The sequence below is a fragment of the Euwallacea similis genome, chromosome 19 (genome assembly GCF_039881205.1).
Source record: "Euwallacea similis isolate ESF13 chromosome 19, ESF131.1, whole genome shotgun sequence".
NCBI lineage: Eukaryota > Metazoa > Arthropoda > Insecta > Coleoptera > Curculionidae > Euwallacea > Euwallacea similis.
In genome coordinates this window covers 351527-370927 of record NC_089627.1, presented here as the reverse complement: position 1 = coordinate 370927, position 19401 = coordinate 351527, and the positions used below count along the sequence as shown (strand labels likewise).

The following is a 19401-nucleotide window of genomic DNA, read 5'->3' as shown; positions in this document are numbered from 1 at the left end:
AAAAAAACGTTTTACTTTAGAATCATCTTTATTGTGTGTTTCTTCTGAATCTGCAGTAGATACCAACATATGCATTTATCCACTAAATTTGGCAAAGTACGTACTACTAAGCGTTTTTATATATTTAAAAACGCAACTATTGAAGTTTACAAACAAAAACAATAGTAAAATCACAGTAACAAAAATTAAAAATAGGATTAGGTAGATTATATTTATAAGTAATTTATATAAGTGATGTACGAGGGCTGTTTTCTTCAACCTCCGATCCTCCAGCTGAGCCAGGTCTGCGCGTCGTGTAACTGAGCAACCCCTCTACTACAACCTCCGCCACTGGCGGTTGTCACGCATCAATAATGTCAACTATAATTTACACTGCCTCCGAAATCTACTAAGCAGAAGTGATCTAACTCTAAAGACAGAAGAGAAAAACCTGAGGAAAACGACCGCAAATGATACCTTCAACATCCCTTATCGTTTACATTTATATTTGTCTCAAATTGGGGCTTACAGAGATAAGACTGAACCTGTCATGCGTGAATTATAGCCGAGCTATGAGCAATATAGCAAGGCCGCTTAAATCGATACTGCACAATTGAACGACGTGCAGTCCTGACTCTCGCGTACATCGCGTTTACTTTAAAGCCCGATCGGAGGTTCGACTAGATCAGAAAACTATTTCACGAACTGTCAAGTATCGTTTTTAAAGTCTATTTGGCTGGCTGTCATCGGAAATCATCTGATTGGAATCAAACTAATTTAGATCAATGTTTCCGGAAAAGGCTATGTTATCGTAAAATTTTACGATTACGGGCTGTTTGTGTGGTCACAGAGCAGTTCAGGTAAAACAAAAGGAATTATTTACATAAAAAATGAGCATATTTGACCTGGTGCCAATTGCTTTTGAAGATTGCTAAGTTCAGAATTTATTCCTCCTTGCCTAACACGTATCACTAGCTTAATCAAGGACTGATATATTTGAATACACGTGTAATGATTTATAATTACTTATCATGTAGTTGGTAGTGAAATGATATGAATATCGTAGGGAATGATATGATCAAAAACATAAATTATTCTCCACAGTTTTCTTACTATCCCACGGCTCTTATATTAATGTCGTCAAGTAAACATTGTCGACTAAAAATTGAGGTTGATGCTCGCTCTGCTTTAACTCAACTTCTCTGCGGCCTAGTCAGGCATGCCTTTCTACTGACTAAGAAGTTCTGTAAAAAGAACTTTCTACTTAATTTTGAAACATTTTAAACACCTAAAAGCCCATTTTTTTCAACCCATATGTACGATTTAAGCCGAAGTCACACTTAAAACACTTTCAGGTTGCTTGCAATCATTCGTTCTGCACTTCACAGATCAAAAATCATGTCAAAGATCATGGTTTCCCAAGAAGAAATAATGTTTATTCGTCACATTCATTCACTCACTGCGAGCCCATATCGTACAAAGTTTCATTCAAATCGTTCACTATCTTTTCCAATGTCTGTTCTGAGCCATAATTGGCCACATTCCGACTATCAGCCGCTTCTTTCATTACAACATCTTCCTCTTCAAAGCCCGAAAGTACATCAGACTCCTCAGTTACTTCAGTTAACCCTATATATGCAGATTCCTCCTCGATGTTTTCTAAGCCTCTACTAAAACCACTCAAATCGTTGGATTCAAAATTGTACAGCTTGAAATGTGAGCCGCTTAGATGGTCAAATTCCTCGTCTTTTGTGAACTCTTGGACTTTGTACGTGGCAGAGTTGTTGCACGTAGTAGTATCGGCAGAAGTGGAGGCCATTTCTTCCTCAAGGTGCAAATTACCTTGTGAACTTCGCTGATTGTCGTGACTTATATTTTCCCGACTTTCCCTAAGTCCTGAAGATTCCGAAGGGCTTTCAAATGTTCCTAGAAATTGTCCAGTTATATTTTCAGCAGATAACAATTGATTTGTGTTTAGGTGATCTCCACTTGCTTCACACCTAGTTTCTTCCTCTCTTCTTTTAGCTGCAGCGCTGGTGCTATCGGCTACTTCTTGATGTAGGTCCACTACATCCATACGATTTTCTTCTAAAGAATTTGTCACATTTTCCTGACTTCCACCATCTAGGGTGTTACCCTCATTCCCACAACCAATTGCTGCCTCATCCTGGTTGTTGATATGCACCATTTCTATTTTCGTTTCTAAGCTGCCCAGGCTAGAGACCCCTTGATCTTGGCCTCCCTCTGTTTCCAATTCTTGCGCAGCTAAAGGATCAGTTGCATTTTCTCCTTCTTTGTCGGGTGGAGTTGCATCTTCATTTTCCTTAATTGGAAGGGAGTCATCGACAACTTCCGCCATACTTTGAACGTTACTGATTACAATTTGAGAGGTTTCGGCTTGCGCAACCGTTTCAATGGCTTCGAAATTATTATCTCCAATTATCGTTTCTTCATTGCCGCGGGTGGTGCTGCTGATTTGGGCTATGTCCACGATTTTCACTTTACCCAGCAACCTGGAAATGTGATCAGGAATTGTGGAAGGCTACTAATTTTCGGTATAAATATATCTATACCTTTCGTCTGATTCAGATACCGTGTGAACGTTGATTATCAAAGGTTGAGGGGTTTTTTTGAACATGTCGGACGTGTTTACTTTCGACTCGCCGCTAAAGTTTACTAAGGGGCTGTCGTAGTTGCCGATAATTTCTTCGCCTTCTTGCGACACCATTTCAGGATCTACAACAGATGTAATATTATATTCATGTAATAATCATAACACGCAACATTTGATCAACTTTTTATATATAAGAGAAATTATGACTTTAGACAATATACCATGATCTATATAATTATCAAGATTGTCCTCCATCTCGATGGCCGCTTCCTCCACGTCTAGCGGTTCAGCTTTAATTTCAGCGACTTCAATTAGTGGGTCATTATGATTTGTGTGTGGCTCTCTGACTATGGTGGCTTCGGTGGTGTGTTGGGCTCTTTCCTCATAATGGGAGTCAAAGAATTTGGGAATTTTCACGTTAGGACGGGACCTTGTGCCTTTCCGTGATAAATACTGGGAAGGTGGAGACTAAAATTTACAAGATTAAATGGCTAATTTAAATTCGTGCTCGTTCATTGAATATATTCGTCATCCATACTTCTCTTTCTTCCGCGTGTTTTCTTTTTTTCACTCTCTTAGCTAGATTTCTCCTCATGGAAAAACAGCCTTGTTTATCCTTCAATTTGGCAGGACCCAAACCAGTTGGTTCTATGTCTTTGGCAATTTCTTCATACACCGGCTGTAGCAAGTCGAGAGGATCGCTGATATTGTCCTTTCTTAGGGGCATCTCCTTGACCTGAAAGCAACAAAAACTATAAAAATGCTTAAGAATGAAATCATGGTACCTTCTCCTTTGAGGATGTAGTTTCCAATTTTTGTCTATTTGTCTTACTATTAGTTTCAGAAGCTTTTTTCAAAGGATAAGAATTTCTTGTGGGTAGAGGCTTCTGAATAGCTTTATCAATCTTTCTTACTGTTACCTTAGAGCCAATAGCCACCTGAAACACACTTTTCTATGACAAATTCCTACATAAAACCACAATAGTTCTTTACTGCTCTATTAGAAGTTGGTGCTTTTAGATATTCATCAATTTTATCTTTTTCCTTGGCAATGGGTGCATTTCTTGGTGAATATCTGCGATCATCCTTTCTCCTTACAACCCTCATTAATTCACTTTTCTCGGCAGTAAAAAAAGAGTCATCTTTTTCAAATTTAATCACTTTTTCCAAGCTTCTAGGAGGAGGTGTTGCATTTACTTCTCTCTTAATTTCTGGTATTGCAGCTTCAGTCTCCGCGTTCTTCTGTATTGAGGTAGCTAACCCCTTAATCTAAAAAACACTTATAAACTTTAGTCACACGCATAAAGACTAATAAGTACCTTTAGAGAATTGGCAGCAGCTAAAAGATCGGCTAACTTATCTTGTCCGATATGTACCTCTCCTGCATACATAAAATCACACAAAGCCTTAAGGGCCCAGAACGGGATATCTTTCATGAATAAAACCGGGTGTTGAAAAGGCATAATTCCATTCAGAATTTCCTCAAAATACGAACTGCAGGATGATAAAATCATCTAAAAAACTTTAGGTAACCTCCAAAAACCAACAAATTCTTCTCAGTTGTCCCTACCCTGTGACACTTCAATGTTTTTCCCTCAGAGACTAACGTTGCATCTACATACTGTTCCCTCGTCAGTAGATTCGGGAATGCTGTTTGCATATTCGCATGATGACTATTCCACTTGAGGCAGATTTGCGAAGGAACAGAGGTAGGAGCAGGATTCGGAGGACCCACTGATTTTCCTTGACGAGTCACTTTTAATTTTGTTGGGGACAATGGTAAGCTGTGCAAGGGGGAAATATTTGAATGGGATGTGGAAGGTATGTCTTTGAGGTTTTGAGATAGTCTTTGTTGCAATGGCATGGAGTCTGTAATAAAAATTATATTAATTAACGTTGATGATTCTCAATAGATTTCTAACATGTTAACTGCCACAAGAATAAGAAATTCTGGGCTAAATAGAGGCTGGTACGCACTGAAAGACATAAATGTTTTGTATGGCTATTTACACAACTTTTCTGTAGTTAACAGAATGTTTACAACTTCATTCATGATTGCAAAGTCAGCAAATTTATTGACAGTAGATTTTCAAAGACCTGAAAATAATTATTAAAACTTGAATTTTATGTTTATCAAAATGCTCCAATTTAACAGTGTAGAAATGCCTTTTGTTCACAGAATGGCGAATGTCCACTAATATCAAGTATTAACGTCATGTACATGTATTGAAAAAGATGGTGGTCATTCTCAAAAATTATTTTGAGCTTTATGGACCTCAAAATAACAATGTATTGCGATGCAGTTTATTTTGGCCATGCGAGGCATTGTCTTCCACTCCTGCCTTTGTGGTTATTGGTTGACTCAGCAAAACAGTTCGGACAAGTTTCCGTGTATCCAGCGGTGTCTTAGGCATTTCGGCTGTGCCAGTATTAGAAGCTCTCAAATTTATAGACTCCCTCGCGCTGGCATAAGAGGTTCAAAATGACCTGATTCTGAATATTATTAAGGCGATGGACTTTGCTTATAATAGTTGGCTTTTTGCTGCTCTTATTGTTGTTGACCTTCATGTTCATCGCCGAAACTGAATGCATAACTTGACGTTGTGAAGTCCAGGGGATCCTTAATTGACCTTTCAATTTTCTATAGAATAGCATAGAACTGTAAGAACCATATTTAAGGTAATTATTTTCATATCAGGACAGTGAGGTTTAGGGCAATACATAGTTAAAAAAAAAAAACACTTTAAAAATAACAATCATATACCTATAGTAAAAAATACAACTTATTATATGGGAATTTGATGTAGGGGTTCACAAGGATTCAGACACTTTATCATATACCAATGCATAATACAAGTAAATATTTGCTTCATTTGCATGGCAGTTGACATGTTAGGTAAATAGGTAAATAATAAAAGTAAAAACTCCAATTCTGAGCTACACAATTATACCTAAATCAAATGACGGTAACTCATTCTCTTCTTTACTTGAATTACCCTCAAACTCTCTCTGCCAAGAAGAATCACTTAAGCTTTCCTGCCCAGCTGCATGCCTCTGTGACCTTCTAATGCACTGCTGTGCTTGCTCCATAATCTCGTCTTTTAATCGTCTCCACCTGCGAATTGTCTCCACACTGATGCCATAACGTTTCCTAGCATCACAGTTACTTTTCTGCTCTGCATACAGCACTACAAGTCTTTTGAATGAAGGATCATATGTGGGTGGAAAGCCTTTGGCCACAGGATTTGGCAAATTTCGTACCACTTTCTTGCTTTTCATTTTTATGTTAGATTTTGTTACCTAGTTAGTTGTCACTGGTCAGTAGTGAGCTTCCAATGATGTTCTTGAAATGTAATTAAAATCAGCTCAATAAATTTGTTTTGACTAAAGAATAGAGAAGACTTAACATGCAGGGTCATGTTCAAGTTGTAGCTTATGCAGATACCAACAATGACAATGAATGTGCCTCTAGTATCTCATATATAGATGCATAAGAAATGAAGCGTGCAGCACTAATATTGAAGATAAATCTGATTGTGGTTTAGGTACCTATATTTAATACCTGAAATTTTCCATATACTTAGGCAGCCATTGCTTCAATTTATAAACTCCAATTTATGAAAGAATCTTATCTTTCGGTAACAATTTAAATAAGATTGGGATGACAAGTCAGAACAGTTCTGGTTCACGAAGCACTAAACTTCTAAAAACACTGTAATCTCAGTTTATCAATAAATTTGATCTCTCTTTGCCTTCTTTACCAAATAAAATTACGAATGGTTTCGGAAGATAAGCGATACTAGACGTAATTTCACTTATCTCTGTATCTTATACTTTTAGGAATTGTAACATCATTACTAATTACATGTTTTAGAGTGTTTTTGTTAATTTTAATTTGATTTTTGTATTTGTTTACTTTTTTATAAATTATATTTTGCCGTTCCATCACTGTCACTGTCACTGTCACACGGAGTTCTACTCCATAAAGGTTTTTCCATAGCAAACTAGGAAACTAGTAACGCCCAGCACGCGAACTTCCTTGTTCAACAAACACCCCGTATTATACAAAAAGCTAAACTAAAATTGAAAAATACTGAATGTTATCAACCAAAATAAAAAACTCGGAACGTTTTCCTTTAATTTCACTATAAAGCTAGAACTTGGGAAGAAATGGGAACAGAAAATGTGTAATCAGAGCTACTCATGTTGCACTCGTATAGTCCCAGAACAAAGAAAATAATCCAGAAGTTCTCAAAATGGAATTCCATTCCCGTAAAGGTCGAAAATGAATTGACAAAAGCCGTAATCAATAGAAACTGGGTCTCGGGGCTATAAATTGCAAGTAAAATATCCTCACCTTCCTCATTTAAATAGATAATACTGCCATCAGAACTTTCCGTCATTTTGCTCTCATTCTGATACTTCTTCCATTTATTTTTAATTTCAGATAAAGTACGTCGTTCTTGTGAGACTCGATTCACTTGGTCTAATATCTCTTTCCAGGCCTGACTCCTGATTTCTCTACTCAGATAGCTGTTGTACATTTCCCCATACAGAACGTCGTAGTTTTCCAATACGCAGGAAACGAGAATGTCTAGTTCTCGTCGAGAAAAGTTGCATTTTCTCGATTTTCTGGGTGATAGTTCGGCAGCCATTTTGTTTAACACTGGGACACTATAGTAAAATCTTGATATTTTTATCAAACATCATGTTAAAGAAAACAAGAAGGTCTCATGCACAATGTTAAAAAAAAGGTAATTAAATGTCATATTTACTGAAATTAATTACTTATTCACCAAAACAATTCCATGTGTTACGTGTTCAATGATAAAAATGCATTCAGTAATCAGTGCTTTGTCCAGCGCTTCCAAAAAGTTTAATACCATTCATATATATTCGTTTCTCTTTCTCTCTTTTGGATAGAATAAGGGAATAGGTAAATAGACGATTCAACTAAGTTTTGGATTTTTGATTGGCTGAGATGGATAACTTGACAAACCGGCAGCGACTTGATGCCTACTTTAATGAGCTTTGTTCATATAGTAAATGACTTTTGATCGGATAAAAGTATAGTCTGTTTTAAGTATAATTACGACTTTTAATAATTCATACTTTCCTATCTTCTATCAATTTGTGATTTACTTTTATTATTGTTAATTGTATTAAATACTACCCATGTTCCCGCGATATTTTGAATTTTCCACAGTAGTGTCACTAGCAAAACAAAAAACTTCTTTCAATTCGTTTCTAAATTCTAAGTTACCTTTAAAATATTTCTCTCTTTGTCACACACCCTATAAATTGACAAAGAGAGAAACTGCCCCTGATCAGATTGGCAGCAGTGGGCGTTAACATTTGTCCTCTTTCTTTTCAACCTTTTTCTAACCTCGAAATCTACTGATTCTCTGAGAGATTTTTTCTGTCTATTTTTTGACCAAAAAAGGCGCAAAGAGGTGCCACTGGGGCTAATTTTCGCCAAAAATGGCTGAAAACTTGCCTTCTCCGGTTGAGCAGGAACTACTCGGATTGCGGTCCCTTTTATGGGGTGCCGAGATCAAGCAGGACATTTTTCGCCGATGGTCCCAAGGTAAAAGCCTTTTGTGAGTTTTAGCTTTAAATTCTAGTTTCAGGAGTAAAAGTTTATATTATCGTGGTTCATCTGTTATGTAAGTTCATCAGTGCTGATCAGTCAATACTGTGAAATGCAAATTTTCTGTAATTGCAGTGGATTTAGGTCTAGCTAGATCAAAAGCTAAGCTTTAATAAATGGGACACCTATTCGGTATATACTTTGAATTGGCAGTGATATAGCCTTGATAAACATGTTCTATCAATCTAAGGTAGATAATTCATTCTTCTTTTAACTTTGGAAAGCAACACCTCACACACTAAGAGGTTGTTATAGAGGTTGTGGTAGATAGGAGGACATCATAAAAAATAACATTTTTCAGCTTAAATACAGAAAAAATTGCTATAGGTCTGTCATTAAAAAAAACTACTTGGTACTATTTTACAGTTTAGAAAAAATGCTTTTCTTATTAAGCCATAATTGTTATGCTTTTTGTTAAAAAAATATTAAACAACTAAATGCTTGTTCTAGGATTTTACTTCAGCTCCAAAGAAAAAAGTGCATTGGAGCAATCAGATGGAGGCCCTTGTGCCATTATAGCCCCAGTACAAGCTTTCATAATTAAAAGCTTGTTACTTGAATATAGAGATCTAAGTTTTAGAGAAAAGGTAACTTTTTATCACTTTTTAATTCATTCTTATCACTATAATTCATAATTCACACAATTCAGGTTGATGCAGAACTGCAAAGTAAGATTTTAGTGGATGCTTTGTGTGAAATATTAGGTCAATGTAACAGTGACAACTTCTGTGTTGTGCACATGCAAAGCCACGCTGTTGAGTCTGAAGTCAAATTGCAGGGCGATGACAATGAGAATCTTCCAGAAGCACAGAATGACTTGGATCCTTTGAGGTTTCATGAAGAGTTGGGTGTTCTAACATTTTCTTCTTTGGAAGATGTTAAAAAGTATTATTTTGAACACAAGGCCACTTTAAGAAGAAGATTTGGATTGTTGTTGTTTTTATATTCTGTGATATTATCTAGGGTAAGTATCACAGCTAAAATCAGGAAATGGAGGAAGATGGTTTTACTTATCAGAAATGTTCAGTGTCTTTGCAATTGTGGGTGGAAATGAGGGAAATAATCCCCTTGTGAGTGGTTTTATGGTGGACCCACCAGACTGAAAAGGCTAAATTGTTTTTTTGCTACCTTTGATGCCTCAATTATCAAACTAATAAAGTTATCAAACATTTGAAAAGTCACTTTGAAATGTTGTTTAGCATTAAATATTCAAATTTTTTAGGGTTTACAACATGTTAAGTCAGAATGTGGTGATTCACTAGAGCCTTTAATAGATGAAACTTACGGATATGGAAGTCAGTCGTTGATTAATCTTATGATAACAGGGAGGGCTACTACGTATGTTTGGGACCATTTTCAAGATGTTGCAGGCCTAAGTAATGCTTTTTTAATATATTTGGAGTGTAATTCTATTTAGAGTTAAAATTCTAGAACTAAAAGGCATAGAAAAACAAAGCGAAGTAGGTTTCATCACTATCATGGAATATCATAGATACTGCACAGTAGGTTCCTTCTATAAGAATCCCATTAACCCCGTTTGGGTGGTGGGCTCAGATACTCATTTAACAGGTGAGTATTACCTCATGATGTAAACTTTTCTGTAAGATGGGAACATCTGTTTTGGGGTTTTTAGTATTGTTTAGCGATGAACGCAGGCTGGTGAGTCCCGAAACCAAAAGCGAGCAAGCTCGTAGGGTGTTCAAAAGCTTCGATCCGGATGGGAACAATTTCATTAGCACGGACAAGCTTCAAGAGGTTTTACAGGCCTTAGATTTAGTTAGTGAGGTGGAATAGTAGGTATTACTTCGATGACGTGATTTTGTGCTCATCAGTACGAATTTTAGCGTAAATATTATGAAAAAGAAATTAGATAGTGAGTCATTAGGGATAATTTTGTTGAATGCATTTATGGAGGAATTTTTTCCTAAAGAAGAATCATCGACGCCTGATATGTTTACTATGGTGCATTATAATGGATTGGCGCAGAGTAACGTTAACGGACAAGTAAGTTGCATATTTTATTAATTTGCTAAGGAAATGAAAGAAAAATTTCATTCAGTAATTGAATGCCATTATGTCTTCCTCTTTCTTATAAACTCTTCTCCACCCAGTATTTGGATTTTTATACCATCTCTGTTAGTAAAACGCGCACTCCTTCTCCACTTTGTCGCAATTCGTCACATTTCAGTAGAAACACTGAGTTGCTCCTTCAGCAACTACCAGAGCAATTTACAAGTTTCTTCGGCGCAACAGAGGGAAACAAAGCAACAAAACGTTCCTATAACCAACTCTCACCCTTGCATCTAAAATCATAAAGAGCGACCCAATTATTTAGGTCCAGTATCATATCGGTGCGGCGATCCTGCTAGAATCAGACATCAAGTCAGTTTGCGAGTCAAATCCCATGTTGACGGTACTCCAGACGAAGTGGCCTAATATAGAAGTGAATTGGTATGATGCAACCACCCCCTCTTTAAATTAAGTAATATTCACTATTCGTTTCCATTAACTTATTTTTTATATATTCATATAAGTTTAGTAACTTCGTTTGACAAAGATGTGTATTCTGAATAAGGTTTTTTGATTTTCCCGGTGTTAAACAGTCCGAGTCCTTAGTAAAAACGAAATTACGCTTCATTTTATCTGCGTAATGAATGTATTTAGGTACCTCCAACACATTCTTCAACTGGACAATTATCCTATTAAGACACACGTTGTGATAAATATTTGTTACAATAGTTTGCTTTATTATTGAAGACCTTTGGTTATAAAACACCAGTAGCGTTAAAGGTGTAGAGCACCAAATTTGTTGGTTTTGTTGAAATTATTTAGAGGTAAGTGCTAATGGAGTAATTATTACCATCTTATAAAAGAATAAAATTATCCCCCAAATTGTGCCAATTTTGTCCTTGTTCGGATTAAAAGAGTATGCGAAACACTTCAAATTATGTGACTCATGCAGGCGGAGCTTAAAAAACAAAAAACATTATCGTTGTTGATATTGTTAGGTCGTAGTGTTTTTCTTACAGTAAAGTACCTTGAAATGTTCGTATTTTTTCAGTACTGTCACAGTAATATTTCTGATTTTACAAATTGTTTTAAGCGAAAATTTTAAATTTATAGCCGCCATACTGCAATAAATATATAGAATTCCCAGGAAACTGCTGCGGCAGTGAAGTATTATATGCATTTCCGAAATAGGCAAAATTTTTGTATTTAAATGGCAGTTTAGTTGCCCATTAAACGCTTGTATAATTTTTTCAATAAAAGTGTAGTTTAAGCTTTCTATGTTTTGTAATAAATACATATGATTATTCTGTTTCAGTCACTGCTGTTTTTTTTATAATGACATTTGTAGTGATACACTTAGGTCATGACCTTAAGATAAGTTTATAGTCACAAAGGTGATAAGAAAATAATGGTATTGCAATGCTGAAACTTTTATTCGTAACAGTTATAGGCTTGCCTATTGTCCTTGATATCAGACTTCCAAATCACCATTTTTATAATACCTATATAATATTTAGACGTCGCCAATTCGTTGGTAAGATGGTTTACATAATCGAAGTGAAAAAGATTACAGGCATTGTACACGAGAGTACGGAGAGATAAAGGTGAAACTGTATTGATAATGATCAACCTCCTCTTACTTCAGTGTCTTTACATTAGCTATTCAACTAATAGAATGTACTTATATGCATTATAGGTATCTATGGAAATAATAGTATGAGGTAAAATCTAGATCAACTTTGGTAATCAAATAAAGTTCATTCGGTGCAACTTATTCTAAAACATCTAAATGAATTACAAATTAAAATTCGGCAACTAATACTTGGAATGAGGAACCTGTTGTCAATTAAATTATAGAAAATCAACTACATTCTTTGGTGAAATCGAGATAAAAACCCCTTATCACTTTCTATCACTGTGCATGGATAACATACTATATCCATTTGAACGAAATGTATTCAATAAATTAATTAGCTACATAAAAAAGCTACTATCACCGCAAAAAACTAGTAATAAAATATATATTTTTGATCAAATAGAGCTAAAGGAACTAAAACTAATCAACTTTTGAGCTTAAATATTTAGAAACATGATCACACGAAAGTATATAATACACTTCTGTCGTAAAAATGATATACTCCATTGATGTGCTTTAAAACCTTACCTTCGATTAGGTGTCTGGCATAATTAACGGCCTCTACTCTGTCCCTTGCCAAACCAACGTCGATTAACCAATTTATGAATTGAACACCGGTGAAAACGTTTCGGTACGTTTTAAATCGCCACCTATCAAAGATAAAAAAAATTATAAGCGAAATGCCAATTGTGATTCTGGACGGAAACTTTTGCAAAACTATCAACAAACCTTTTATCGGCGGCAATAACTCTCTTGCAATTCTTCAAATGGTGAGTCACAAACTGGTCGCAAACGTGTCTGGTATCGAGACTTAATTCGTCCCAGGCGGGAAGGCTCAACGTGTTGGCTCCAAACCAAATCTTCCTCCAAAATTTAATGACTGGAAACACCACTTCCTTGACGTCTAGACCAAAAATTACAAAGACCAGAATGCTTTGTCCGAAATTCAGGATTGCGTCCAGGAAGGATAATTCCACGTATATGCCAGAGATCTGTTCCATTACGAGGGTCCAAATTGATAGAGAAAGTCCCTGATGTCAAATTTATTTAATTAAGTTAATTATAATTGGCGTCGTTAATATATTTTTTTTAGTTATGTAAATGATGTTTTGCAAGTATAACAATATAGGTACAGCTTCCCACATAAATTATCACTTACCACAAACATGCTGCAAAGCAACAGTATGAGCAATACAGTGTGTCTCAAAATCTGCGGATCATGCGACTCTGGGTCTTCTTCAATGGGTTCTAAGTCTTCGTCTATAGGTTGCTGGTACTGCCCGACAACAGCTTTACATGCTTCTTTTTGCGGCCCTTGGCAACCGAATTTCGTAGCGCAGCTAGTTTTTGCCGTCGAAAAATTCTGCTGAGATCTACTCCTCTCAGCACGCAGACTTAAATCTTCAATATCGACTACAGGACTCGTGACTTCTCTCTCTTCGCAGCAGCCTTCTTTGATCGTGGGTAAGCTTTGGTTGGATTTAGTCGATTTAGCATCGTTGCCGCAACACACAGATGGGTTTGTGGCGGAGGTTCCAGCTTCAGGTTCTTCTGCACGAATAAAAAATGGTTAGAGTGTGGTTGCTAAAAACAAGAATATAGATGGATTCTTACGGATGTTAATATGCGGGTCAAAATCGTTGGCGATTTCGTTGGATAGATCTAAATATCGGGTATAGCGGCGATGATAACGCTGGTGCAGAATCAAACAACCGGCTGTAACTAAATTTGACGTCAAGGAATTAATGAATTTTTGTGATTTCTTACAAAAATGACCTTACCAATGAAACAGAGAACCAGCAATGACACAGCAACTACTGCTTGGGACGCTCCATAGGCAAAGTTTGGATTGCGCTTTTCAAACGGCAAATTCGAGGATTTATCGAAAATTAGTAACGCCGCACAAAGCACTGTTGGTAACCTGAAATTGCCAAAAATATTTAATTTTAAATATGTTAACTTATTAAATGTTATTCCCACATAGGACTTAATTGTAGAAAAAATATGAGAAAGGAAAAAGAAGAAAAGAAAATGAACTTCTACAAATTAAACTAACCCCCATCCAACAGTGAAGAAGATAGGCTGCAGCCTTATAACGAAACAAAGACTTCTGCATTGTAAAAATAACAACGTCACCGCCAATATAGCAGTCCACAGTCTCGAACTATATACTCCAACCGTGAATAAGGAGAATTGTATGAAACTCCTGTTTTCTGAATCTTTTTGGATGGTGTTCCACAAAATGGCACCTAAACAACTTATGAACTAAAAAAAAAAGTATTATTAATGCAGTGTCCACGACTTTGTTCATATGCATTGGAATCTCGAAAATGGGTCAAATTTTTAGCAATTATAACGTAATGATAAAAAAAGAAGCAGTGCTAACTGCTCAGGTTTTTGAAGAACTTTAAGATAACATATACCTAGCATTAAAAAAAAGACATTATAAGCAGTAAAACATAGAAAAACTATTCGGCCCCACTTCGTTTAATTTTTCCATTATATTCCATTCTATCCAATAATACCAGTGTAGCTTACATGAGACACTACAAGACACGTAGTAATTTTATGGGGAATTTTCCAGATTTTCTTCGTTAAGACGAAAACGACTGTAATCCAACAACAGGCAATTATTCCAATTATGCTCACGTCTAAAGTGAATCTATTGAGCTCTCTGATGTACTCCGAAGGATCACAAGCAGTGATAGTGATCATTTTAGCTGACACAAACATTAGTGGGGCGCTAAGGAAAGTGCAAGCCACCATTGCACTGGCCACCTAAAACAATGTATTTTAACACAGGGTGTTGCAAAATTACACTATCATAGAAATTCATCAAATTTGAGAAATACCTGAAACGTCGAGATAAGGGATGAAGATTGTGAGAACTTACCAGATCTATATCAATTGAATACTGAGTGGCAAATACGAAAACTCCTGGCGCAGTTGGGAAAGTCCCATAGAAAAATCCATAGGTGCTTAAGTCAAGTGTTTCTGAGCTGTTAACGCCGGCGTGTAAAACATTTACTACCTCCCTTGTTATGAGAGGCAAAACTATCCTGCATTTGCAAAATAAAACTTAACAAATCTCTTATTTATTCTTGACCAACTTACAGTTTAACCATAATTAAAACTCCAGGAACTACTAGAGTAGCTCCAGTCAACTTGTGAATTTTTCCAACCATTCTGAGCCCCAATAAAAAGAGCGAGCTGGCTGAGAAGGATGAACCTAAGACCTAGAAATTAAGTAATAAATTTAATCTATTCCACCTCAAAAACTTAACTAAACCTACATTTAAAATACCACCCAAATAAGACGGAACTTCATGTTTGAAGATATAATTCCCAGCAATCCCCAATATAGTCATGAAAACTACTGGGTTAACAAAAATATTTTTCATGATAGTCACAACCATTCTGCAGCGCCTTTTATGCATGATCGCACTACTATTAATGGAGATCACTTCCTGGTTGAGCAAGCCTTCTTCATCATCAGCCAAATTGTGCCTCTTATAAATTTCCATTAACACAAAGGCAATGGGATTTAAAATTGCCAAGTTAATGGGGGCAACCAAATAGAGGTAAGATGCATACTCCGGATGAGTAATTTTGTATAATGCAGCCACTGAGGCAACAAGAAAGCAATTAGTTTTAACTAATTAGCATAAATATTAAACAATTACCTATAGGGTAGCCTATGGCAAAATCATTGCTTTGAGTGCAGAAAATTGCAAATATTCCTGCCCTGCTGAGATTCAAAGGTCGCCCCACTAATAAAGTAACAACTATTACTGATAAAAAGACAATGCTTTTTGCCAGAAAGATAGACAACAAAAACATCCAGTTTACTGAAGTCAAATTAAGCTCGGCTAAAGACATGAATATTAAAGCTGGTAAAGAGAAGGTTCCTACAAAGGTGTTCATGCCTTTTGCCTCTGTTTCCGATATCAAATTCATTCGTCCAGCAGCATAGCTACAATCATATACATGGTAATATGGGGTACTTAGATATGAGTACGATCTATTTACCCGCATAAAATTATTGCAAAACATTGCAATAGAGCCGGATAGAGGTTCTCAATAGCGGCTCCAGTTGGAGCAACACCTGGCTCCAACATAATGTTATTTTGTTGAAATCTCAAGCCCTACATGTTTTTCAATCATACATCAATGCTGAAAACGAGAAACCATCAATGAAAAGCGTTTTTAGGAATCGTGGGTGCGAAAATCAATACCCAAAGCTCATGCAATATGCAATTCAGCTTTCTTCTGTATAGCTACAAGCCTCTTAAAAGCATTTCATTAACTTCCTTTTGTGAACCTTTATAGAGCATTTATTAGAGATAATTGATTATTTCTTTTCTTTTGATTTTTCTGTTAAAAAGGTCATATTTTGATTAGAAATTAAAAAAATTCAATTTTTGCGGGTATATTTAAAGTGCCCTTCAGGGATGACACTTCACATACCAGCAATCAGCTGTTAATTGCAAATTTTAATTTTCAGGAACAATCTTATGCACGCTCAGAGTACGCAGCTATCTTCGTCTTATTTATACCACGAACAAAAGAAGGAAAAATGCTCGTAGTGATCATGTTTTTATCTTACAAGGGCCCTTACAGCGGTCACGTAGGCAGTTTTTGTCTGTCTTAGTCGTGACGTCATTCAAGTGACCTTTAGATCAGATAAGTTTTTAAGTAATTTTGATAAGTATCTGAAATAAGAGCACGTCACATTCATATCCACCTGAATCATATTTATCAATAAACTTTTTATTCTTATTGGCTCGGAAAAGCCCTCTTAAATCTCCTTATAAAAGCAAATAGCGGAACACTTAATGACGTCATATGATATGTGATAGCTTTTTCATTAAAATTGGTCATGTGTGACAGCTTCACTGACACTGACAGACATCAAACGAAAAAAAATGAGTATTAGGTTTGGCGAAATTGTTACGTTTTGATAATTTAAAAAAATTAAGATTTATGCTTAGTTTCTGCCTTTAAAGCAGTATTCCAGGTTAACTGGAAATTCAGTGCCATGGGACAACACGTTTCGCGAACAGATTTTGAGTGGTCCTACACCGAGGAGCCCCACGCAAGCCGGAGGAAAATAATTTTAGGTTAGGGCAAGTTTGAAATTTTCCACGAACTGATTGTTTCAATGCTATTTCTGAGAATAATCACTAGATTAATAAAATTGATTTATTTTCCGGATTTCTGCAATCTTTCAAAGCTTTGGAAAATTGAACTAACTTCATTTTCTCTCTTAATATTTCTTAATTAGTGTTTCCTTCTAGCTAAATATCCCCAAATCAAGAAACTCTTTGGCTATGATCCCAAATTCAAATGGGTTGTTACAGGAATGGTGTTAACTCAACTCTTTCTCATGTATATTTTAAGGGACCGATCATGGCCTGTATTATTACTAGTTGCTTATTGTTTAGGTGGAGTTATTAACCATTCCTTAATGTTAGGTTAGTATGGTATCCTGAATTGTGGCTCCAAACTTTCAGAATATTTTTAGCAATTCATGAAATTTCACATAACTTAGCTTTTGGTCATGCCAGACCTATGCACAACAAAATGTTTGGATTTTTTGCGAATCTCCCCATTGGTATACCTATATCAATTAGCTTTAAAAAGTACCACTTGGAGCATCATAGAGTGAGCTCTAGATTACATTTAATATCATTAATAATAATAGTAATGCTGGATGTTGCAGTACCAAGGTGATGAGCTTAAAGATACAGACATCCCAACTTATATGGAAGCAAAACTGTTTTGTACCACCTTTGGGAAGTTTATTTGGGTGCTTTTGCAGCCATTCTTTTACTCATTTAGGCCTTTAGTTACATACCCAAAACCACCAACCACATTGGAGTTTATCAATTTGGGCATTCAGTTGGTGTTTGATGCTCTTGTTGTTTATTTCTTGGGTATGCTACAAGGTTTAGAGCTATAATCAGACTTTGTACTATTCATAAAACAAACATATCTGATTTTAGCTCTGAAGTTCTTCAATTCAAAAGAGTAAGGACGTTTTAGGGTGGAGAATTCTGGGTTACCTTATTTTTGGTAGTGTCATGGCTATGGGGTTACACCCAGTGGCTGGCCACTTTATCTCTGAACACTACATGTTTAAAAAGGGCTATGAAACTTATAGCTATTATGGACCTTTGAATTTTATCACATTCAATGTGGGCTACCACAATGAACACCATGACTTTCCAGCAGTTCCTGGATCTTTGCTGCCTGAGGTAAGATATATACTGTAATGATTTATTGCCTCACTGATAAAGTTCTACGCTATTTTTAAGCCTTTATACCTATTTTATTAGTTGGATAACACCTATCTAAAGATAAGAATTTTAATTCAGTTTATTTGCCTCCCAAGTTATGAAATGCAACTTGGAATATTGTTCTCTTGCTAATGCTTTTATTTTTACCTTGTTAACTAAGAAAAAAAAGTTGGTGTTGGTTGTAATGTGTTCGAAATCTCCCTCTCGCAGGTGAAAAAAATTGCTCCGGAATTCTACGATGATCTGCCGCAGCATCAAAGTTGGACCCAAGTGCTCTATGACTTCGTCATGGATCCGGACGTGGGACCTTATGCGAGAATTAAACGAAAGAAACGCGGTCTTGATTCATAGATTTTAAGATTGTCATGACTGTGAACGCTTAAAGGCTTGCAAACTAATGTAAACGAAGATATGTACGACGGATCGATATTAGACATTTAAATCGAGAATCCTGCAGGAAGTATTTTAACGCCAAATGTTATATTAAGGGAATTGCATTGTAGATATGGTCTTTTGGTTCTTATTAGAAAATAAGGGTTTATCTAAAATTTGGTTTTAATCGTCACTCTTTATAAATAATATATTCTTATTTAATATGATTGCATTTTATTCCCCCATTTCTGAGGAGCAGAAGCTACGAAAAACCCATAATACCTTACTATGATTTTTGGTGGTTTATTAAAAAATTCTGGGAGAGCCAGAAGAGAATGTCGCGCCCTTTGGGCGTGTGTTGCGGGCACCATGCGTCTCGTCGCGTTTAAGTCGGAATTTAAATAAATTAACCGGTGGTGATCAAGTTTAGCCTAGAAAGTGTATGGTTGGCTGCGTGGAAAAAGTGGTGACGAACGTTCGTGTAAAGGCAGACTAAATTACAGACCAACTAGTGCCATTTGGCCATTAGGAATCGAATGTTGTTGAATTGAGAATAAGAAAATATGTACGCAAGGATCTAATTATTGAAATGCTGACATTTATAGACCAATTCACATATATTTAGTTCGGTTCTAATTCGAAAAAAATCTGTTTTAGTTCTTTTGAACTTAGGACCAAATTATTAAAGTTGTATATTGAATGGGGACATAAATAGTTCCCGTTAACTTAGACATGGAAGATTGCCATAGACCAAAAAAAATCCAAAGGAATCATATCGGGTGATTTGGGAGGCGATGCAAACGGTTCTGCTCTGCCTATTTAATGATTAGGGTAGTTGTCC

At 36.1% G+C, this 19401-nt stretch overlaps 4 protein-coding genes across 6 annotated transcripts; 2 read left to right on the top strand and 2 right to left on the bottom strand.

Annotated features, from left to right (window-relative positions):
- Positions 1-9: 9 nt before the first annotated feature.
- LOC136415029 (uncharacterized) lies at positions 10-7248 on the bottom strand. Of its 2 annotated transcripts, XM_066399379.1 has the most exons (10): positions 6951-7068; positions 5545-5936; positions 4164-4462; positions 3913-4107; positions 3587-3862; positions 3379-3531; positions 3132-3329; positions 2815-3061; positions 2553-2715; positions 10-2492 (listed from the first exon to the last, which is right to left on the bottom strand). In XM_066399379.1, the coding sequence occupies exons 2-10, from the start codon at positions 5870-5872 to the stop codon at positions 1436-1438; spliced, it is 2916 nt and encodes a 971-aa protein (XP_066255476.1). In that variant the 5' UTR covers positions 5873-5936; positions 6951-7068; the 3' UTR covers positions 10-1435. The 2 variants fall into 2 exon arrangements, with proteins under 2 accessions (XP_066255476.1, XP_066255478.1); XM_066399381.1 differs by lacking the exon at positions 5545-5936 and having other exon boundaries at positions 6951-7248.
- A 710-nt stretch (positions 7249-7958) lies between these two features.
- On the top strand, positions 7959-11567 carry LOC136415150 (ubiquitin carboxyl-terminal hydrolase MINDY-3 homolog). The gene is made up of 8 exons (XM_066399598.1): positions 7959-8180; positions 8694-8830; positions 8893-9207; positions 9466-9619; positions 9675-9812; positions 9877-10036; positions 10088-10247; positions 10579-11567. Exons 1-8 carry the CDS (start codon positions 8075-8077, stop codon positions 10723-10725), a joined length of 1317 nt encoding a protein of 438 aa, XP_066255695.1. The 5' UTR covers positions 7959-8074; the 3' UTR covers positions 10726-11567.
- A 100-nt stretch (positions 11568-11667) lies between these two features.
- anchor (integral membrane protein GPR155 homolog anchor) lies at positions 11668-16373 on the bottom strand. The gene is made up of 13 exons (XM_066399434.1): positions 16175-16373; positions 15919-16062; positions 15573-15862; positions 15183-15514; positions 15004-15125; positions 14783-14948; positions 14428-14667; positions 13946-14154; positions 13671-13810; positions 13504-13611; positions 13049-13440; positions 12619-12920; positions 11668-12539 (listed from the first exon to the last, which is right to left on the bottom strand). The coding sequence occupies exons 2-13, from the start codon at positions 16005-16007 to the stop codon at positions 12347-12349; spliced, it is 2583 nt and encodes an 860-aa protein (XP_066255531.1). The 5' UTR covers positions 16008-16062; positions 16175-16373; the 3' UTR covers positions 11668-12346.
- Positions 16374-16812: 439 nt separating this feature from the next.
- ifc (delta4-sphingolipid-FADS-like protein ifc) lies at positions 16813-18762 on the top strand. Of its 2 annotated transcripts, XM_066399459.1 has the most exons (6): positions 16813-17009; positions 17187-17363; positions 17414-17553; positions 17612-17825; positions 17935-18146; positions 18399-18762. In XM_066399459.1, the coding sequence occupies exons 1-6, from the start codon at positions 16928-16930 to the stop codon at positions 18537-18539; spliced, it is 966 nt and encodes a 321-aa protein (XP_066255556.1). In that variant the 5' UTR covers positions 16813-16927; the 3' UTR covers positions 18540-18762. The 2 variants fall into 2 exon arrangements, with proteins under 2 accessions (XP_066255556.1, XP_066255557.1); XM_066399460.1 differs by lacking the exons at positions 16813-17009; positions 17187-17363; positions 17414-17553 and having other exon boundaries at positions 17689-17825; positions 17895-18146.
- The last annotated feature ends 639 nt before the right edge of the window (positions 18763-19401 follow it).